This window comes from Mobula birostris, chromosome 14 (assembly GCF_030028105.1).
Source record: "Mobula birostris isolate sMobBir1 chromosome 14, sMobBir1.hap1, whole genome shotgun sequence".
Lineage (NCBI taxonomy): Eukaryota > Metazoa > Chordata > Chondrichthyes > Myliobatiformes > Myliobatidae > Mobula > Mobula birostris.
The window spans coordinates 89,260,687-89,284,645 of NC_092383.1; the positions used below are offsets into that span (position 1 = coordinate 89,260,687).

The 23,959-nt window shown below is 44.0% G+C and overlaps 1 protein-coding gene across 2 annotated transcripts in view; it reads right to left on the reverse strand.

Moving 5' to 3' along the window:
* The window catches only part of LOC140210078 (N-fatty-acyl-amino acid synthase/hydrolase PM20D1-like), a 104,520-nt gene that overhangs the window by 25,255 nt on the left and 55,306 nt on the right, over nt 1–23,959 (reverse strand). Inside the window, exons 7-9 of one of the 2 annotated variants that reach the window (XM_072278872.1) lie at nt 18,798–18,859; nt 16,957–17,035; nt 4,640–4,774 (exon numbers count right to left, since the gene is read on the reverse strand). In XM_072278872.1, the coding sequence (XP_072134973.1) occupies nt 4,661–4,774; nt 16,957–17,035; nt 18,798–18,859 (255 nt within the window). In that variant the 3' untranslated portion in view covers nt 4,640–4,660. Of the gene's footprint in view, nt 1–4,639; nt 4,775–16,956; nt 17,036–18,797; nt 18,860–23,959 lie in introns of those variants that run through there. The other variant, XM_072278871.1, reaches the window with a different exon arrangement.

Genomic DNA, 23,959 nt, shown 5'->3' on the forward strand with positions numbered 1-23,959 from the left:
TGGTGAACACAGAAGGCCAGGCAGCATCTCTAGGAAGAGGTACAGTCAACGTTTCAGGCCAAGATGACATTATATTGCAGTTGCACAAGACATTGGAAAGGCTACACTAGGAGTGATGAGAAAATTTACAAGGGTATTGCCAGGACTTGAGGACATGAGTTATGGGGAAGGGTTGAATAGTTTAAGACTTTAATCCCTAGAGTGTTGGAGATCGAGGAAAGATTTGACAGAGGTACACAACATTTTGAGGGGTATAGATTGGGTACACGAAAGCAGGCTTTTCCCACTGCGTTTGGACTAAAGGTTATTAAAGTTTATAGACTAGAACTAAAGGTTATAGGTTAAGAGTGAAAGGTGAAATATTTAAAGGGGTGAACTTCTTCAGAGGGTGGTGTGAGTGTGCAACAAGCTGCAAGTGGAAGCGGTAGATGTCGATTCAGTTTCAACAATTAAGAGAAATTTGGATAAGTACATGGATGGCAGGGATATGGTCCATGTGTGGGTTGATAGGACTAGGCAGAATAAGAGTTCAGCATAAATTGGACGGGCTGATGGACCTGCTTCTGTGCTGTGACTCTACGGCCCAACAGTGCACAGTTTTAACTGCCCTATTATAGGAAAGACGTCCTTAAACTAGAAAGAGTGCAGAGAAAATATACAAGAATGTTATGATTCAGACATGATGTCATAGGGAATGATTAATCAGGCAAGGACTTCATTCCTGGGAATGTAGTAGATGACAGTGTGATTTTATAGTGTCTTATCAAATCATTGGGGATGTGGAGACATCGTCTTCTTTTTGGTATGTGATGGATTTTCACTGTCCAGGGCTGGGGGGTCCTTACTTATTCTTTGCCAAGCTCAGCTTTCTAAACACTAGCAACTGACACTAGAGATCAAAGTGCTTTTGAGCAAGTTAAACTTCCAACTAATATTCTTTGTTTAGCTTCTTGTCATAAACAGGAGCCAGTCTTTGGTTCTTAATGTAAACAACAAGCAGTAATCACTTTGAAGTTAAAGGAACAGCTTAGCAAACAAGCACTTTCTGTAGCACAGACTTGCAGCCCCACAGCACATGGGCTTAATGCTTGAGGTGCAGTTCAAGACACTGTATGTTAATTTGGCTTGTTTCAAGCTGGACAACTCTGGCTAAGTTATTTAGTTCAAGAAAGCTTGTAGATCAGATTGATATTATCACTTAGCACATCACTAGCTGATCTGTTAATAGTTGGAAGGTTTTTCTACTCAGAGTCAGCTTCCCAGCATTCCTTGTGGGTACCTAGGCTCTCTGTCTCCAGAAGCTTTTAGACCGTTTGTGTTAAAAGATATCTTACAAATAATGGCAGAGTTTGTCATCGAAACGTTGGTTATAATCGACACCTGTAGCTGGCTGGAGGCCTGAGAAGAGCTTATTCATGAGAACTGAAAGTTTAAATAGGAATCTGAGGGGCAACTTCTTTACATAGAAGAGAGAGAGCATACATGGAATGAGCTGCCAGAGTAAGTGGTTAAGGCAGGTACAACAACAACATTACAAGGGTTCCCAACCTTTTTTATGTCATTGACCCTTACCATTAACCGAGTGGTCTGTGGACCCCAGGGATAGGGGTTAGACACAGGCAAATGGGACTGGCTTAGGAGGGGCACCATTTTCAGCATGTTTGAGCCGGGCCTAAGGGCTTTTTTCCATGCAGCATTACTCTGTGACTCTAATAGAGAATGGAAGAGAGTCATTTGTCCCTTCGGTTCTATGCTGATTATATGCGAGCAATCCAGTTAGTCCTGCTGTCTGAATATCTCTGGAATACTCCAGTTGGATCCACGTTTGCCACGTCAACATTCTGGACCCTAAAAATGGTGTAAAGGTGTTTCCTCTCACATCACCCTTGGTTGTTTCATCAATCATCTTCATTCTACGTCATTCTGCCAATGTTTTTTCTCTATTTACCTCATGGTTGCCAATATTGCTACAAGTTTCAAAGTTAATTTATTATCAAACTATGTACTGTATATGTTACCACGTTCTCCTCAGATTCATTTTCTGGCAGACATTTACAAGAAAAAAAAGCAACAGAATTTGTGAAAAACTATGCATAAACAAAGAGTGACAAACAACCAGTGTGCAAAAGACAAGCCGTACAATTGAAAATAACGCTGAGAGTATGAGTTGAAAAGAGCCCTCGCAGGTCAGTCTGTATGGCATAGAATCAGTTCAGAGCAGTAGTGAATGAGGTTATCCTTGCCGGGTCAGGAGCCTGATGCTTGTGGGGTTATAACTCTTCCTCAACCTGATGGCGTGCTATCTACAGCTTCTGTACCTCCTACCTGATGGCAGAAGGGCGAAGAGTACATGGCTCGGATGGTGGGGTCTTTGAAGATGGATGCTGCTCTTTTTGCAACTTGCTCTATTCCAAGGAGGAGATTCCCAGGTTGGTTCTTTAAGGTTGTTATAGTTGGTGCGGATAAGCTTCCACTACCTTTTAAATGGTCCCAATGCTGTGTGTCCCAAATAGCTTCTGACAACCAACTCCAGCTCCTGGCCCTCATGTATGGCTTAGCTACTAAGCCCGATGGAACCATTTCTACTGATAGCAACAGGGCAAAGGTGGGTTATGGGCATCTTTAACCCAGGTACTTCAGACGGAAGGGACTTGTCAGCTGTAGTTGGCAACTCTTCAAAGAGAAGGAAAGCTCTGATCTCAAATCTCTGCAGCCTTGCGCCTATACCTACTCATGGGGAAGGCTTTGGGAGTAAACCCCGGGGGAAAAATCCAGAACTGGAGTCCCTAGGTTAGTCCAATGTTGAGTTCAACACTGACTGAAAACTGCTGAAATGCAGCTGGTGCCAAACTGTATCGTTCTCTGCTGTTGCTTTGGATCCACCAGCAGTGTGGAGAGGGGAGTGGTGCAGGGACAACTGCTTGCTCTCCATATTGTACTGCCCTGGCTTGCGTATCACATAAACGGCCAGGTTGCAATATTGTTGGTCGACCCCGATCAATGGAAGGCTTCAATTTCCAGCTTCCCCAGCCTATGCATATAATCAAAGGCCCTCATCCCTGGAATCGTGGTAAATCTCTTCCGCAGCCCTTTTGAAATCTTCACATCTTTCCTCAAGTTTGGTGTCCAGAACTGCACGCAGTGCACCAGCACAAGCTGAAACTGTGAGTCGATACCCTTTTCTGCCTATCCTGATTAATTCTACAGATCACAGAAACCCCTATGATTTCATGATTTCTCCTGGCCACTGTCAACACCCAAGCATCTGATACTCCCATCACTAATCACTTTCTGCAGCTCTATCTGACACTGGAGAGGAAGCATGACATACTCAAAGAATAACAGTGTTGTACGGCTCACGACGTGTCCAGGGATAATCGAAGTCTGTCTCCAGAACCCCAGCCACCAACTGAGAAGTAACTCAATTCTCAAAGGGAACAGGATGGAAAGTCATGGATTGCTCAGGATACAAAGCCAATATTGTGGTTTTGTCACATTCGTAAATGTTGGGTGTGTGCTAATGATTTTTCAAGGCCTCTTCGGAAATAATCCAAGCAAAATAACAGAGACATACTGATGAAGTCAAGAGATTCTGCTTTTCCCTGGCATAACTCCCCCAACTCCGCCTCTGATAAAGACTTCAGATTCAGAATCAGAATGGACTTCACCGGTGACCCCTGTTTCCATCCAGGGGGTCAGTGTGGACATGGTGGAGGATTACAAATACCTGGGGATACGAATTGACAATAAACTGGACTGGTCAAAGAACACTGAGGCTGTCTACAAGAAGGGTCAGAGCCGTCTCTATTTCCTGAGGAGACTGAGGTCCTTTAACATCTGCCGGACGATGCTGAGGATGTTCTACGAGCCTGTGGTGGCCAGTGCGATCATGTTTGTTGTGTGCTGGGGCAGCAGGCTGAGGGTAGCAGACACCAACAGAATCAGCAAACTCATTTGTAAGGCCAGCCAGCGATGTTGTAGGGATTATTTAATTATTTATTACTATTTTCTATTACTATTCTATTACTATTTATTATTTCTATGACTATTACTATTTACTATTTACTAATAGTAATATTACTATTACTATTTCTATTACTATTTATTATTTATGGTGCAACTGTAACGAAAACCAATTTCCCCCGGGATCAATAAAGTATGACTATGACTATTTCCATTCTCCTAACTTTTCTTTTTTTAAGAAGACAAATTTGAGATCACAGCTTTCATAGAACCTAGGAGAATGCAACACTGTACACAGACTCTTCAGCCCACGATGTTGTGCTGACCGTTTATTACGCTAAGATCAATCTAATGCCTCCCTCCTGCATAGCCCTCTCATCATTTTTCGATCATCCATGTGCTATCTCAGAGTCTCTTAGGTGCCCCTAATGTATCTGACCCTACAACCACACCTGGCAGTGCGTCCCATGCACTCACCACCCTCTGTGTAAATAATCTAACTCTGATATCCTTCCCTATACTTTTCTCCTATCACCTTTCAATTATGCCCTCTCATATCAGCCATTTTTCCACCCTTGGGAAAAAGTCTCTAGCAATATCATCTTGTATACATCCATCGAGTTACCTTTCATTCTCTTTTGTTCCAAAGAGAAAAGCCCTGGATTTTGAGATGTCTTCTTCTTTAACTGGTGTCCCTTCAGAGTAATACAGCAGAGAAACAGGACTCTTGTCCCAACATGTCCATGCCAACCAAGATGTCTATCCAAGCCTGTCCCTGTTGTCCATGTTTGATCTGTATCGCTCCTGCGCCCTGATTGTATCATAGACTCAGTTACTCTTTGCCTCCCATTTCAGCTTTCCTTCAGACCATTCACAACTCCCAAGCAGTATTTGGTTTATACTTCCTCCATTTCAAAATGCTAATTATGTTTTTGCACTGCTTTGTGCTGGAGAAACAAAACCCAAACCATAAGACCACAAGACATACAGCAGGAGCAGAATTAGGCCATTTGGCCCATCACGTCTGCTCTGCCCATTCCATCACGGCTGATTTACCCCTCAACTCCATTCTCCTCCAAGAGGACCACAACCTTGTCATTGTTTAGAGACTTGTGTGCCTCAATGACCCAGAGAGCTATGTTGGCTGGAGTCAGGGCTTTATGCTGTGGCTCTTAGTAGGAGGTCAAAGGGTAGAGGCCAGACTAAGAGTGGTCCACCGGTCCTCCAGGTTCAGGGGTTCAGCTCAGGGCTAACAACCCTGACTGGTCAAACAAATTGTTATCGAAATGGCAATGAAGAATCCTTCTACATCTGAATGCAACGGAGTCTCCACCTGGGACTTGCATGACCGACAGTAGCGAAAACCGAGAGGAAGCTACGGATATGAAGAAGGAAGCCCTGAAGACCACCAGAGATGGAAGAGCTTCATAGATGCCCTAAACCCCAGTGGTGTAAGTCAACTCCATTCTCTTGCCATCTCCCCATAACATGCTTGCTAATTAAGAAACTATCAACCTCCTCATTAAATCCTGGGGGATATCCTTTTGTATCCACATGAGATTCCAGTTGTCTGACCCTCCCTCTGGCTGCTGACATTGTTTCAGTGAAGTCTAGCCTATGTTCGAAGAACCACACTTCATCTTCTGACTAGGAATGTTGCAGGCCCCAGGAATCGACAATAAATTCAATAACTCTAGGCAACCAAGCATTCAGTTTTATTTTCAGTAATTGTAGTGTGTTTTATCTCACTGCTCCTGCGTTGATTTCTCTGTCTCCTCTGTCCTGATTCATCTCCCTCATTTTACATCTCCTGCGGAGTGATCAGTAATGCTTCACCATCCTCTCTCAGCCGGCAGCAGCCCCACTTGCCTCATTCAGTCTGTGCTGGTTTCCCCTGCCCTTTGGCTGCCTTCTACCATCTCTGTAAAACTTGCGTCCAAAACAATGACTCAGACAGGGGAAATCACTGTGGACACGACCCAACCTGCAAACTGCCTGTTCCAAAAGCTCCCTGTACTGTAGGGTTATTAAAACTTGTAACATCATTGTAAAAGTTTCTTCCCCCCGGGCAGCTAACCTGATCAACCATTCCATTTAGCCCCTCACCGCCTTCTGCCTATTGCCCAATCACTGCACTGCACTGTAAACTTTAAACCTCTTTTTATAATGCTGTTTACATTGTAAATACATGCTGGTATTTATGTATCTGTGCACATTTTATTCCATATCTGTGCTTTAGCCTCTAACTTTATTCTTATATGATTCTTTATTCTTTATAATTGTTGAATGTTGTTGTTTTCTGCTGCATGTCGCACCCTGAGCAACACATGGCAGTAACTAGGGATGACTCTTCCCCAGTCTCTACCCATGAAGATCGAGGGGGACACAAGTTCAACAGTGAAAGTCACGGTGCAAGCAAACACACGGCACGCAAGAGAGTTCCTAGAAGCATGGCTTTCCGCAAACAATTTTATAAACAGATATGCAGATACGTAGACCTCAATCCCATTTATAAGCCAATGCGGGCACTGATGATGTCTCCTCATATGGTGATGAAACATTTGCAAATAGATTGTCAAGTTTGGAGAACAACTCAACCCAACCCCACCACAGCAAATTCTGAATACATGCAGATGTATATGGTGAATAAAGTTTACTTTTGATACTTGATCCTCCTTTCTTGCAACTTTATACCATATAACATATAACAATTACAGCACAGAAACAGGCCATTGTGGCCCTTCTGGTCTGTGCCTCTTTGATTTGATTAAGACCACAAGATCATAAAATATAGGAGCAGGATTAGGCCATTTGTCCCATTGAGTCTGCTCTGCGATTCCATCAATGCCCTGGATCCAGAGGACCAAAGCCCTATACATTCACTGGGTGACGATGGAGGTGAGCAACGATTGTTGTTCTGGCCGTGGCAGTTTTTCGATGGCGACAGACGCCTCTTGCAGCTGGTGGTCCCCCCGGGGGCTCCGTGCCACGGTGCTGCAGTTAGGGCATGGGCTGGTGGGGGCTGCCATTTTGGGGTTACAAAGACGTTGGGCAATGCTTCTGTTGGCCTGGGTGCAGGCAGGAAGTGGAGCTGTTCGCGCACCACTGCAAAGGGGCCTAGGAGGCCAATGTGGCAGTACATGGAGGGGGCCCCAGTATGGGACTACTGCCCCACCCCAGAAGAAGGGACTATCTCCGAGTGGCCACACATTTTAATTCCGAGAAAGCAGAATCTCCCAGTGGCCACACATTTTAATTCCGAGAAAGCAGCATCTCCCAGTGGCCACACATTTTAATTCCACATCCCATTCCCATTCTGATAAGTCTATCCACGGCCTCCTCTACTGTAAAGATGAAGCCACACTCAGGTTGGAGGAACCACACCTTATATTCCGTCTGGGTAGCCTCCAACCTGATGGCATGAACATCGACTTCTCTAACTTCCGCTAAGGCCCCACCTTCCCCTCGTACCACATCTGTTACTGTTTTTATTATGCACACATTCTTTCTCTCACTCTCCTTTTTCTCCCTCTGTCCCTCTGAATATACCTCTTGCCCATCCTCTGGTTCCCACCCCCCCTTGTCTTTCTCCCCAGACCTCCTGTCCCATGATCCTCTCATATCCCCTTTGCCAATCACCTGTCCAGCTCTTGGCTCCATCCCTCCCCCTCCTGTCTTCTCCTGTCATTTTGGATCTCCTCCTCCCCCTCCCACTTCCAAATCTCTTACTAGCTCTTCTTTCAGTTAGTCCTGACGAAGGGTCTTGGCCCGAAACGTCGACTGCACCTCTTCCTACAGATGCTGCCTGGCCTGCTGCGTTCACCAGCAACTTTGATGTGTGTTACTATCTCCCACACTTGGAAGCCGCTGGAAGGGGCCGGGAGATGTGCTCAACCGCATCATAATGTGGTATATCGGATACGGGTGCCTGAGCAGTGCCGGGACCCGCCCCCAAAGACCACCGGCCCAGTGAGCTGAAGGAAGGAAAAGTCTCTCTGGGTGCCCTGCCTCTTGCCGCATAAAACATTGCATCCCATGGGTGAGGTGGGGCTACAGGAACCCCACAGCTCCACAGAAGGTGGTGTCAACCACCACCGAGACTTTTGGACCTTGTTGTGAATTCTGATGTTGCTGGGGATGGCTGACCCCTCAGGTGGGGGCAGTGTGGGACTCTGGCGGGAAGTGGGCATGGTTGACAGCATTTCTATTTATTGTTCTTCTTTTAAAATGCATTCGTGGGATTATGGTGAGATGTTCAAGTTCATTCAATATTACAGTTTAGCTTGGGTTATACAGTGTTATTCACTTGCGTGTGTGTGGGTCACCCTGACTGTTACCGGGGTGTGTAATAATCACTTCCCCTTTGACTGTATGTAATTGAGTGGGTTCTCGCCCCGGGACATAGCACCCGGTCTGTTTTTGTGTTTGTCGTAGTAAGATGGCTGTTGAGTTAAATGAGCCCTTCTTGTCTGTCGTCATGGACTGAATGCTTGCCTCAAAAGAAAACATCCTCTCCACATCCACTCTATCAAGGCCTTTCACCATTTGGTAAATTTCAATGAGGTCACCCCTCATTCTTCTCAATTCCAGTGAATACAGGCCCAGAACCATCAAACACGCTTCATATGACAAGCCATTCAATCCTGGAATCATTTTCGTGAACTTCCTTTCGACCTTCTGCAGTTTCAGCAGAACCTTTCTAAGATAAGAGCAGACATCCCACCCTGCAAAAACTCACTTCAGGGAGGTAGCATCATCAATTTGCGGGAGACTTCCGGGAGAGGTGGGATGTCTGCAATAGAGTAGCTCCTTAGCAGCTAGCCAGCTAGTTTAAATAACGTTAGCTTTGCTAATGAATGAATGACACCTGTTAAACTCACCTCAACATGTCTTTTACAGTCTGAACCCACCATGGGCAATAGAAAAGTCACTGTTGCAAACAGTGCAGTGAGCAACCCTGTCAATATTTTAACCCTTATTAGGCAGGGGTACACTTTAGTGTAGTCTGGGGTGACGTACGTTTCATATTTTCTTTTTTTGGAACACTCTGCCATGGCGCGCTTTCGCTCTCTCTCTCGCACTCCCTCTTGCTTTCTCTTGCTCGCTCTCAAAAAAATTGATTTCCGTGATATTGTATATAATTTGCAGGCATCAGGGAGCCACTATTAATATGCGGGAGACTCCCAAAACTTCTGGGAGAGGTGGGATGTCTGCAGTACTCCAAGTGAGGCTTAATAAATTCTCAACATTGCATCCTTCCTTTTATATTCTAGATCTCTTGAAATGAATGCTAATACCACATTTGGCTTCCTCACTACAGATTCAACTTGCAAATTAACCTTTAGGGAATCTTGCACAAGGACTGCCAAGTCCCTTTGCACCTCAGCTTTTTTGTATCTCCTCTTCATTTAGAAAATAGTCAACCCTTTCTTTTCTTCTACATAAGTGCATGACCATACATTTCTCTACACTGTATTCCATCTGTCATTTCTCTGCCTAATCTAAGTCCTTCTGTAGCCTCTCTACTTCCTCAAACCTCCTGCCCCTCCATCTATCTTCATATCATCTGCAAACTTTGCAACAAAGCCATCAATTCCACCACCCAGATCATTGACATACAGCATAAAAAGAATTGGTCCCAACACAGAACCCCTGTGAACACCACTAGTTACAGGTAGCCAAAAAGAAAAGGCTCCCCTTATTCCCACTATTTGCCTCAAGTTTCCTTTTCATTTCTGATGCCAGGTCTGATCACTGGCCTGATCATTAATTACATTTTTTCTCTCTCTGGAGATGCTAATCACTCTGCTCAGTATTTCCAGCACATTCAGATTTTGTTTCAGGTTTCTAGAATCTGCAGTTTTGTTTCCCCTATTCAATTTCACCCTGGCTTTCTCAGAGGAGTTCTGTAATGGAGTCTTAGGCCAGAAAGCCAGCAAGGCAAGAAACACAATTCAGAGGTTTCCAGTGTAACAACAGAAGCCACACAGAACCTCAAAGAGAACTTCACCTTGGTGGCCAGAGGCCCATTGCCTGAGAGTTGCAAGTCTGGGGCTAGGGCCAAGGACTGGAGGTCAGAGGCCTGGAGGCAGCCTGTTCTGGGGATGGAGACCGTGAGGTCTGATAGTGTGTGTGGGTGGGGGGAAAAGGCTTGAATTGCTGTTTTTGTGTTGTTGTTTTTGCTTGTTGTATGTTGGTTGTATGTTGTTCTGCTGAACATTGTAAGCATATTATGTTGTTGCTGGAATGGTGCCTCTTGCAAACTGCACCCAGCAGATCCTTAGATCGTGCTGGTTGTTAACGCAATCAACACGTTTCACTGTTTTGATGTACCTGTGGTAAATAAATCTGAATCTAAATCTAAACACTCTTTCTGATAGTCATACTGTAATTTGCCTTTGAAATCAACTTTAAGCAAAGAAATGCACAAAAACATGACCACTTCCTTTTCTCTCTTCTAGGAGATACAGGAGCTTGAAAGCCCAGATGACCAGACTCAGGAATAGCTTTTCCTCCACTGCAGCAGACTCCTGAACCAGTCACCTCTTTCACACTGCTAAATTGAACTGAACTGAACATTCCTCGACTGTTTCCACGACTCTGCAGTTTGATGTTTTATATGGTGTTTTCACTCGTCTTTTGCTGTTTGCACAATGTGTTCTTATTTTTTGGGCGTTGGGGATTTGATTTTTTTTTTGGAAGAGGTTCCAGGGTTTTTCTTTGCTTTGTGGCTGTCTGTGGGAAAGCGAATCTCAGGGTTGTATACTACATGCATTTGGTGCCTATTAGAGTATTCACCCTCCCTTGAAAATTTTCATAGTTTCTTGTTTTACAACATTGAATCACAGTGGATTTAATTTGGCTTTATTTGACACTGATTAACAGAAAAAGACTCATGTCAAAGTGAAAACAGATCTCTACAAAGTGATCTAAATTTATTATAAATATAAAACACAAAATAATTGATTGTATATATATTCACCTCCTTCAAATAAGTATGTAGTAAATGCACTTTTTGCAGTAATTACAGTCTTGAGTCTGTGTGGATAGGTCTGTATCAGCTTTTCACAACTGGACAATGTAACTTTTCCCCCATTCCTCCTTACCAAACTGCTCAAGCTCTGTCAGATTGCATGGGGATCATGAGTGAACAGCCCTTTTCAAGTCCAGCTATAAACTCTCAATTGGATTGAGGTCTGAAGTCTGACTTGGCCACTCCAGAACATTAGCTTTGTTGCTTTTGAACCATTTCTGTTTAGCTTTGGCTTTATGCTTGGGATCTTTGTCTTGCTCGATAACAAATTTCTCCCAAGTCACAGTTCTCTTGCAGGCTGCATTAGGTTTTCCTCCAGGATTTCCCTGTACTTTGCTGCATTCATTTTACCCTCTACCTTACAAGCTTTCCAGGGCCTGCTGCAGTGAAGCATTATTACAGCATAATGCAGCCACTGCCATGCTTCATATTAAGGATAGTGTGCTTTTGACGATGTGTGGTGTTCACCTTTTGCCAAACAGTGTTTAGTCTAATGGCCAAAAAGCTCAATTTTGGTTTCATCAGACCAGAGAACCTTCTTCCAGCTGATCTCAGAGTCTCCCATGTGCCTTCTGGCAAATTCTAGCCAAGATTTCATGTGAATATTTTTCAATAATGGCTTTTTTTCCCACTCTCCCATAAAGTTGTGACTGGTGAATCACCTGGGCAACAGGTGTTGTATGCGCAGTCTCTTCCATCTCAGCCACTGAAGCTTGTAACTCCCCCAGAGTTGTCATAGGTCTCTTGGTGGCCTCCCTCACTTATCCCCTTCTTGCACACTCACTCTGTTTTGAGGACGGCCTGCTCTAGACAGATTTACAGCGGTGCCATATTCTTTCCATTTCTTGATGACAGCCCCGACTAGGAGTCGAGGATGCCATCGTCTACCTGCTGAACCGTGTCTACACCCACCTGGACAAGCCAATGAGCACTGTGAGGGTCATGTTATTTTACTTCTCCAGTGCTTTCAACACCATCTGCCCTGCTCTGCTGGGGGAGAAGCTGACAGTGATGCAGGTGGATGCTTCCCTGGTGTCATGGATTCTTGACTACCTGACTGGCAGACCACAGTACGTGTGCTTGCAACACTGTGTGTCTGACAGAGCGATCAGCAGCACTGGGGCTCCACAGGGGACTGTCTTGTCTCTCTTTCTCTTCACCATTTACACCTCAGACTTCAACTACTGCACAGAGTCTTGTCATCTTCAGAAGTTTTCGAATAACTCTGCCATAGTTGGATGCATCAGCAAGGGAGATGAGGCTGAGTACAGGGCTACGGTAGGAAACTTTGTCACATGGTGTGAGCAGAATTATCTGCAGCTTAATGTGAAAAAGACTAAGGAGCTGGTGGTAGACCTGAGGAGAGCTAAGGTACCGGTGACCCCTGTTTCCATCCAGGGGGTCAGTGTGGACGTGGTGGAGGATTACAAATACCTGGGGATAGGAGTTGACAATAAACTGGACTGGTCTAAGAACACTGAGGCTGTCTACAACAAGGGTCAGAGCCGTCTCTATTTCCCGAGGAGACTGAGGTCCTTTAACATCTGTCGGACGATGCTGAGGATGTTCTACGAGTCTGTGGTGGCCAGTGCTATCATGTTTGCTGTTGTGTGCTGGGGCAGCAGGCTGAGGGTAGCAGACACCAACAGAATCAACAAACTCATTCGTAAGGCCAGTGATGTTGTGTGGATGGAACTGGACTCTCCGACGGTGGTGTCTGAAAAGAGGATGCTGTCCAAGTTGCATGCCATCTTGGACAGTGTCTCCCATCCACTACATAATGTATTGGTTGGGCACAGGAGTACATTCAGCCAGAGACTCATTCCACCGAGATGCAGCACAGAGCGTCATAGGAAGTCATTCCTGCCTGTGGCCATCAAACTTTACAACTCCTCCCTTGGAGGGTCAGACACCCTGAGCCAATAGGCTGGTCCTGGACTTATTTCATAATTTACTGGCATAATTTACATATTACTATTTAACTATTTATAGTTCTATTACTATTTATTATTTATGGTGCAACTGTAACGAAAACCAATTTCCCCCGGGATCAATGAAGTATGATTATGACTATGACTTAACTGTACACCAAGGGATATTCGGTGACTTGAAATTTTTCTTGTATCCATCTCCTGATTTGTGCTTTTCTATAACCTTTTCACAGAGCTGCTAGGAATGTTCTTTTGTCTGCAAGGTGTAGTTTTTGCCAGGATACTGACTCACCAGCAGTTGAACCTTCCAGATACAGGTGTACTTTTACTACAATCAATTGAAACACCCTGACTGCACACAGTGATCTCCATTTAACTAGTTATGTGACTTGTAAAAGCGATTGGCTGCACCAATGATGGTTTGGTGCATCATATTAAAGGGGGTAAATACTGATGCAATCAGTGTTTTATATTTGTAATTAATTTAGATGACTTTGTAGAGATCTGTTTTCACTTTGACATGAAAGAGTCTTTTTCTGTGGGTCAGTGTCAAAAACGCCAAATTAAATCCACTGTGATTCAATGTTGTAAAACAACAAAATGTGAAATCTTCTGGGGAGGGGGTATAATTTTTATAGGCATGGTACTTCGATAATAAATTCATTTTGAATCTTGAATTATTGAATCACTTCCTGGTGGTGCTGCCATGTTCTCGGGCTCTTAATTCTACTGTACCTCTCTCAGTTATTCCATGATTGTCTCTTTAACCTTTCTGTTTGCACCACTTCAGATTACACTGTTATTATACCAACACTGTTGTTTTGTGCTCACTGTATTTATAGATGTATTTACAAATACATGTTGTAGACTGTTTATTCTGTCAGCTTTAACTGAGTAAGGAATTCCATTGCTCTGTGGTCTGTTTGACAATAAACTAATCTAAATCTGAAGCCAGAAAAAACTAATTTATTGTCTGGCTGGTTCATCAGTTTGCTTTGTACCTGTGCAAAGCCCTAGAAAGTGGGCAGCACAGCAGCATAATGGCTAGCACAATGCTTTACAGTACCAGCGACCCGGCTTCAATTCCCATCACTGCCTGTCAGGAATTTGTACGTTCTCCCTGTGGCGACGTGGGTTTCCTCCGGGTGCTCCCACAGTCCAAAGACGTACCAGTTGGCAGAATAATTAGTACAGTATTGTAAATTGTTCCGCAATTAGGTCAGGGTTAAATCGGGGGTGGGCAGTGAAACTCAAAAGGGCCGGAAGGGTCTACTCTGCACCGTATTTCAATAAAATAAAGTCAAGATCATCCTTGCCATCCTCATCCCCCTGCCTCCTGTAAAAATAGGAACATTTTGCAGCTGCAGTTGTTCACAATGTTGGTGAGGCTGCACCTGAAGTATTGTGCACAGTTTCAGCCATCCTGTTACAGGAAAGGTGTCACTAAACTGAAAAGAGTACAAAGAAGATTTACAGAAATGTTTGCGGGACGCGAGGACCCAAGTTATAGGGAGAGGCTGGCCAGATTCAATCCTTATTCCTCGGAATGTCTCGAGGCTGAAGTGTGACCTTATAGAGGTACATAAAATCATGGGGGGTATGGCTGCACAGTCTTTTTCCCCATGGAGAAGACTAATTTTCTTTAAGATTGAGAGGAGAAAATTAAGAAGGGATCTAAGAGGAAACGTCTTCATACAGAGGGTGGTCTGTATATGGAGGAAGCTGCCAGAAGAAGTGGTTGAGGTATAATAGGCATAATAGCAGCATTTAAAAAACATTTGGACAGATATATGGATAGGAAAGGTTTCAAAGGATGAGCATCTCAGATGGCATTGATTGATCATCAGACCATAAGATATAAGAACAGGATTAGGCCATTTGGCCCATCGAGTCATCTCTGCTATTTCATCAAGGCTGATCCATTTTCCATCTCAGCCCCAGTCTCCTGCCTTCTCCCTGTATCCCTTCATGCCCAGAATAATCAATATCCTATCAACCTCTGTCCTAAGTATAGCTAAAAACTTAGCCTCGCCTCCACAGCCACCTGTGGCAACAAATCCCACAGATTCACCACTCTCTGGCTGAAGAAATTCCTCTTCACCTCTGTTCTAAATGGATGCCCCTCTATTCCGAGGCTGTGTCCTCTGGTATTAGACTTTCCCACGATGGGAAACATCCTCTCCATATCCACTCTATCAAACATTGGTTGGGCCGAAGGCCCTTTTTCTGTGCTGTATGACTCTGTAGCTCTGTCAACCATTGCTTGAAAATCCATCCCAAAATGAGCTGAACTGAACATGTTGTATGACCCTTTCAGCACACTTTGCCCTGGTCTGAAATTGGGCTCTCCTCATGGCTACATCTTAGTTTCAGTTTGACTAAGTTGAATTTCCAGATGTTATGGGTCTTTCTCGAGAGGATGTCCTTGCCAGAAAATCCCATTCTCTTGGGGATACACATTTATCCAGCCCATGCCACGTGGCAGCAGTTAAATCAGCAAGAGTACACTGAATAAAGAAAATATGATTTTTTTTTTGACGTCGCTATTTTGAATTCCTTTCAAACCCACCACGTTTATGACTGCCTTTTGGATCGGCTTGGGTTGGGGTCCAAGTCCAAGTGAATTCAGTGGGTATAATCATACTGCAAAATAACTTTGAATGAAATGGAACTAATGTGGAAAAGTAAAATTAACACCGCTGTTCACTTGGAGAGAGGGGCTGGAACTGAGCACTCACCTCGGTACATTCACATGACCTACTCCATGTGTCTCTGCAACTATATTCAGAGATATAGCACAGTAACACTAATTTTTACAGATGCACCGTAGAAAGCATTCTTCTAGGGTGCATCGCTACCTGGTACGGAAGTTGTCCTGTCCAAGACCGGAAGAAGCTGCAGAAGATCGTGAACACGGCGCAGCACATCACACAAACCAATCTTCTGTCCTTGGACTCACTTTACACCGCATGCTGTCGGAGCAGTGCTGCCAGGATAATCAAGGACACCACCCACCCAACCAACACACTTTTCATCCCTTTTCCCTCCGGGAGAAGGCTCAGGAACTTGAAGACTCATATGGACAGATTTGGGAACAGCTTCTTTCCATCTGTGATAAGACTGCTGAACGGATCCTGACCCGGATCTGGGCCATACCCTCCAAATATCCAGACCTGCCTCTCGGTTTTTTTGCACTACCTTACTTCCCATTTTTCTATTTTCTATTTATGATTTATAATTTAAATTTTTAATATTTACTATCAATTTGTAATCCAGGGAGTGCAAAGCGCAGAATCAAATATTGCTGTAATGATTGTACATTCTAGTATCAATTGTTTGGCAACAATAAAGTATAAAGTATAAAGTAAAGTAAGAGGCTCTCACTGCCCAATTACTCCCACATTTCCAATTAGCCTACTAACCTGTACACCTTTGGAATGTGGGAGAAAACCCGGAGTAAACCCATGCAAACACGGGGAGAACGTGCAGACTCCTTATAGACAGCGACAGGAAGCAAACACTGATCGTTCAGTTGGCATTGCTCGATGAAGCGGTCCCCCGATTTACCACAGGTCTCATCGGGAGGAGGCTGCATCGGGATCACTGGAGACGATAGACAACTTCAGCCGACTCGCAGGTGAAGTGTTCACTCACCTGGAAGAAAAACGGGGGGACCGCTGCATCGAGCACCTCCATTACATCTGCCAAAAGTGGAACCTCATGGTGGCCAAACATTTTAATTCCGATTCCCATTCCTGTTCCAACATGTCGGTCCGAGGCCTCCCGTTGTGCCAAGATGAGGCCACCCTCAGGGTGGAGGAGCAACATCTTATGTTTAATCTGGGTAGCCTCCAACCCGACGGCATGAATATCGATTTCTCCTTCTGGTAAAAATAAATTCCTTTCCCACTCCCCTCTTCTATTCTGCACTCTGGCCTCTTGCCTCTGCTCACTTGACTATCACCTCTCCATTCACTGCAGGTACCAAAAACAATGTCTAATCCTGAGGCAAAGTTAGTAACCTTTTACCTTAATTCCAGCGTGAAACTCTGTTACTGCAGTAGTTGTCCTCACAAGACTGTTCGTTGATGGTTTCTTCTCCATAATCCTAAGAGGAAACATACGATTATAAGGTATAGGAGCAGAATTAGGCCATTCAGCCCATTGAGTTTTCTCTGCCATCCAATCCGGGTTCATTTTTGTTCCCTAACCCCATTCTCCAACTTTATCCCTGTACCTTTAACTTGCTTACCAGTCAAAGACCTATCAATCTCTGTCTTAAACACATCCAATTACCTGTTAAGAGTCAGAGAGCATTTCAACACAAATACAGGCCCTTTGGCCCAACCCATTCATGCCAACTAACGTACCCATTCAGCTAGTCCCAATTTCCTGTCTTCAGTCCACATCCCTCTAAGCCCTGTCTGGCCATGTGCCATCTGAGTGCTTCTTCAATGATACTTTTGTACCCCCTCAACCACTTCCTCTGACCGCTCGATCCATATACTTACCATTCTCTGCATGAAAAAAATTTAGATCTTTCCTTTGTCACCCTGAATCTATGCCCCCTACTTTTGGACTCCCCTAATCTGTCCAGGACCACCCCCCCAATAATTTTAAAGATCTCAATTAACTCCCCCTCAACCTCCTCAGGTCCAAATAAAATAACCCCAAATGTTCCCTGTTAGCAACATCATTCTGGTTCTGACAATACCCTTATAAATTTCCTCTCTACAGTCTTAGTGAGATCTTATCTATTCTGCAGTCTGGTGACCAGAACTGTGCACAATCTGTCGTTGGATCTGTATTTATTTTCTTATCTTAGGGTTCTTCCAGGAGTCAAGAAGTCTTAACGATTATTTATTTTAAAGTACAGACAGGCATACAAATACCAACCAAATTAAACAGAGAGCAGAGAACGGAAGCTACGATGAATGAAAAGCCATCAGAAGCCAAAGATAACAGATTGCGCCTCTGAAAAATCCACCACTTTATAATTGAGATGAAAAATTCCTTTGATAAACTACACCAATCAATGGTTGCACAATTACATCAGTGGATAAAGACCAATAACATCATGAAGGATCCCACCCACCCTGATCCTGAGTTGTTTATCCTGCTTCCATCAGAAAGGAGGCTACGTGGCATGTCGGGATGACCAGATTCAAAAAGTAGTTATTTTCCCCATGCAGTGAGGCTGATCAACACCTCCATCCACTAATTCACCCCTATATGCTCCAACCACCACTGGGACATTTCCTGTTGGCCACTGTATTTTCACTCAGGTGCCTAGCATAACTTTATGGACATACAATCAACCTACTGTATGTCACAAATATGAGAAAATCTGCAGATGCTGGAAATCCAAAGCAACACACATAAAATGCTGGAGGAACTCAGCAGGTCAGGCAGCATCTATGGAAAAGAGTAAACAGTCAACTTTCTGGGCCGATACCCTTCATCAGGACTGGAGTAGAAGGGGAGAAGTCAAAAACATATCTTATGTATTTATAGTTATTGAGTTTTTAAATTAGTATTATTGTGTCTTTATATCTTATTGTGTTTTATTTTGTGCTTCATCGGATCCAAAGCAATAATTATTTTGTTCTCCTTTACGCTTGAGTACAGGAAATGACATTAAGTAATTTGAACCTTGAAATGCTGTAAATCCAAATTAACAGATCCTGATGAAGTGACTCAGCCTGAAGTGTTCATTGTTTGTTTCTCTCCATAGATGCTGCCTGACCTGCTGAGTTCCTCCAGCATTTTGTGTGTGTTCCAGGATAACCTCTTTGCTTCTCTGGATCTTTAGGTGATTGTACATAACAAAGCTGATCGAGCAGAAGGTCAGTTCTGTTGTTATTACTTACCTGCTGACTAGCGGCGCAAACAGCCACAGGTTGGCCATGACCACGTTCAGGGGGAAAGGAAGCTGTAAAAAAAAAATGGTTATTTTACTAATAAACATTCTAAAATTCTACACTCAGTAGCCACTTTATTAGGTATACATCTACATCTGCTCATTAATGCAAATATCCAAACAGCCAATCATGTGGCAGCATCTCAATGCATAAAAGCATGTAAACGTGGTCAAGAGGTTCGGTTATTGTTCAGGCCAAACACCAGAATGGGAAATAAATGTGATCTTAGTGGCTTTGACCATGGAATGTTTGTTGGTGCCAGACGGGGAAGTTTGAGTAGCTCAGAAACTGCCGATCCCCTGGCATTTTCATACACAATAGTCTCTAGAGTTTACAGAGAATGGTGTATAAATCGAAAAAACAACATTCAGAGTGGCTGTTCTGTGGGTGAAAATGTCTTGTTAATGAGAGAGGTCAGAGGAGAATGCCCAGACTGATTCAAGCTGACGGGAAGGCAACAGTAACTCAAATAGTCACGCCTTACAACAAAGGTGTATGCCTCTAACATTTTTAAATACCTCTAGACTTTTCCTATCCATATACACCAACACAAGAGATTCTGCAGATGCCGGAAATCCACAGTAACATACACAAAATACTGGAGTAACTCAGCAGGTCAGGCAGCATCTATAGAAAGGGATAACGAGTCGACATTTCGGGCTGAGAGCGTCTCAGCCTAAATCAACACTCGTTTATCCATTTCTATAGATTCTGTCTGACCTGCTGAGTTCCTCCAACATTCTGTGTGTGTTGCTTTGCAGAATCTCTTGTTTTCCTATCTATATACCTATGCAAGTGTCTGCCTCAATCACTTCCTCTGGCGGCTCACTGCATATACTGACCACACCCTGGGTGAAAAAGTTGCCCCTCAATCTCTCTAAAAGGACTTGAATATGCTGCTGGTGGACACTTCCCACAAGAGAGGTGTCTTAGTGAGGGATCAAAGTCTTGTATTACAGGACAAAACTGAAGAGAAATTTCTTCTTTCAGAGGCTGAAAGTTGACGGCGAGTTAATTAGTAATTGGTTTATTATTGTCTCACGCACCAAGACAGAGAGTTAAATTTTTGTTTGTGTGCCAAGTGTTCAACCTGTGCCCTCTAATTCTTGATTCTCCAATCCTGGGAAGATCATTGTGTGCATTCACCGTCTATGCCTCTCATAACTTCATACACCTTTATTAGATCACCTCTCATTCTCCCACGCTCCAGTGAAAAAAGTCCCAGTCTGCTAAATCTCTCTCCATAATTTGAAATTCAGGTTCAAGTTTGTTGTCATTCCACAATGCACAATACACACAGAGGGATAAAGCATCGTTCTTCTGCGGTCAAGATGCAAACACAGTACATATAGTCACACACACAGCACATTCAGTCATAAAATAAATTAACACAAGTCCACTCAGTCACTCAAGTCCCTGCAACATCATCTGGGCCTATACTCAGTGAAATTTAGAAGACTGAGGGGAAGATCTCATGGACGTTGAAAGCCTAGATAGGCTGGATGCAAAGAGGATGTCTTCTTTGGTCAGGGAGTCTAGGACCAGAGGGCACATTCTTAAAATAGAGGGATGTTGATTTATAACAGAGATGAGGAGGAATTTCTTCAGCCAAAGGGTGCTAAATCTGTTGCCACAGGCGGCTGTGGAGGCTAGGTAACTAGGTGTATTTAAGGCTGATAGATTTTTGACTAGTCAGGGAATTAAAGGTCATGGGAAAAAGGCAGGAGAATGGGATTGAGAGGGAAATGGATCAAACCGTGGCTGAATGGCCTAATTCTGCTCCTATGTCTTAAGGTCTCATGGTCTAAATGTCCTTCACATTCTTTCCATTTCAAAAGCATCTTTCCTATAGCAGGGTGACCAAAACTGAGCACAATATTCCAAGTGCCACTTCACCAACGTCTTGTACAACTACGACATAACATCCCAACTTCTATAAACACGAGAAAATCTGTGGATGCCGGAAATCCAAAGCAACACACACAAACACAAAATGCTGGAGGAGCTTAGCAGGCCAGGCAACATCTATGGAAATGAACGAGTAGCTGGAGTTTCGGGCCAAGACCAAATGTCGGCGGTTTACTCTTTTCCGTAGATGCTGCCTGGCCTGCTGAGTTCCTCCAGCATTTTGTTTGCATCCCAGCTTCTATACTCAGTGATTAATAAAGGCCAGTGTGCCAAAAACCTCCTACGCTGCCTTGTCTACTTGAGACAGCTCCTTTATGTCGACATCAACAAATTCAAAGTAAATTTAATGTCAAAGTACATACGTATATGCCACCACATACTATCTTGAGATTAATTTTCCTGCTGGCAATTACAGGAAAATAAAGAGATACGATAAATATGATGAATTCATGGAAAATTATACATTAATAGAGACTGACAAGAAGTGACTTGTACCCCTAGGTCTCTCGGTTCTATAACACTCTCAGGGACCACTGTGGAGATCCTTTCCTTATTTATCTTCCTGGAATGCAATTCCTCATACTTACATGAACTAAACTCCAATATAAGCTTGGGACACAGTCTTTGTAATCAAATTCCTGCCTAGAAATTGGAACCACATGCCTGTTTTGATGTACTTGCACCCACTCCTGTCATGTGCCTGGCGATCACAAAAGTGAACGGGACACTTAGTCTTGCAGTTCACCCAAGGGAGGGTTTCAACACACCACAATGCAATCAGAGGTGGCATGTTAGCATAGTGGTTGGCACAACACTTTACAGCGGTGTCGATCCGGGTTCAATTCTCCCCACTGTCTGGAAGGAGTTTGTACGTTCTTCCCGTGACTGCATGGGTTTTTTTAGATTATGAAGACACGCAGTCCTCTTTTACTGTCATTTAAGAAATTAAGAAATGCATTAAGAAATGATACAATCTGTCCCCCGGTGTGATATCACAAAACACAGGACTGACCAAGACCGAAAAAACTAACAAAACCACATAATTATAACATATAGTTACAACAGTGCAACAATACCATAACTTGATGAAGAAGTCCATGAGCACAGTAAAAAGTTCAAAGTCTCTCAAATGAAGGGAGAAAAACTCTCCCTGCCATGCCCACCACAGTTCAACTCTGAGTCGTCTGAAAACTTCGAGCCTCCGATCAGCTCTCCGACACTGAGTACCGAGCACCATCTCTATCCGAACAATTCGACCTCAATCTTGGTCGCCAACAGCAGGCAAAGCTGGGGATTTTGGGGCCTTCCCTCGGAAGATTCTCGATCGCCCAGTAACGGCGGCAGCGAATCTGCGTTTCAGAATTTTCTCCAGATGTTCCTCTGTGTTTTCACATCTGTCTCCATCAAATCAGAATTGTCCACGGTCCCTATTTAACGGATACGATATCATTTTCACTGGAGGGCTGCACGCGCGTAGCGCTCCGCTATCTCCTCCTCCCGCCTTTCCTCTGGGTGATCCTATTTCCTCCCACATTGCAAGGACATACGGATTAAGGCTGATTTATACTTCTGCGTCAACTTGACGCTGTAGGTACGGCATCGCCGCGAACCCTACGCAAATCCCTACGCCGTAGCCTGACGTGCACCTCTCCCAAAATGTAACTACGCGTCGCGGAAACGCAGACCGCAACAACTGTGATTGGTCCACCTGGCAGCATCGCATTTCATCCTACACTGCAGTAGCTTCCCATTGGGTGACTGAAGGGCAGGGAAGGAACTCTGGCTGCAATGCTTTCCATAAAGCTTTACAGACCTCCGAAATTGTGGGGGACACATTTTGCTTTTACGAAAAAAGACGCTCGCTTTAAATTTGCTTATCCGGAGAAAGACTACCGTGACCATGAAGCCTTGCGTGGGCAGGTGTGTGTGCGCCTGTGCGACGTGCCTGAATTGCAGAGTGACGCAGACACACCAACGCTCAAGTATAAATGCTCACAACGCGCGTAGGCCACTTGCGTAGGTTACGGCGTCCATTTGATGCACAAGTATAAATCAGCCTTTAGGCTTAGTACGTTGTAGGTTTGCTATGTTGGTGCTGGAGGTGTGGCGGTGCTTGTAGGCTACCCACAGCATGGAGCACCTCTTACACTTCTTTGTAACAACTCCCTAAGACAGCGGAGCAGGATGACACCATTCGGCCTATCAAGCTACACTCAGGTTGGAGAAACAACACCTTATACTCCGCAAACAACAGGAATTCTGCAGATGCTGGAGATTCAAGCAACACACATAAAAGTTGCTGGTGAACGCAGCAGGCCAGGCAGCATCTCTAGGAAGAGGTGCAGTCGACGTTTCAGGCCGAGACCCTTCGTCAGGTCTTGACGAAGGGTCTCGGCCCGAAACGTCGACTGTACCTCTTCCTATAGATGCTGCCTGGCCTGCTGTGTTCACCAGCAACTTTGATGTGTGCTGCTTGAAATTCCAGCATCTGCAGATTTCCTCCTGTTTGTGTTTTTGCACTACTACTTTTTAATTTAACTATTTACTATATATGCACTTACTGGAATTCTTTTATTGTTTTCTCTATATTTGTCAAGTATTTCAATGTACTGCAGGTGCTAGGCTCACAAATTTCATGATGCGCAGTATGCCGATGATATTGAACTTGACTCTGATGTGGGAGGAAACAGAGCACCCAGAGGAAAGCCACATGGTCACAGGGAGATCATGCAAACTCTTTACAGACAGTGGCAGGAACTGAAGTCGGGTGTTGCTGCTGCAGTAAAGCGATGCGTAACAGCTGTGTTACCATGTCACTCTCAAAATGTCACTTTCAGTGCCCAACTGGAAGCATGTTGTGAACGGACGAGATCCCATCTACCCACTGATCTACAGCATGTTATTGTACTGAGGTCATTATGGTTACTGTAATTTTTTTATAGATCAAAAAAACATTTTAGTTCTGGAACTCTTTGGCAAACTAATACACTAAGTGACATTAAATTTTTATGCCGCACACTCATAATATTAAAATACGATTAATATTATTATAACCTGATTGTAAATTTTAGCTTTGGTTCAAGAAATGCGATCTGAAAGTAGAGCAACAGTTCAAAAACATTTGGCCCTCAAAAGGTCTTCTCAAATATAAGAACGGAAATCATTAATGCATGTGGTAACTAAAAATCCTTGAAGCAATGCCA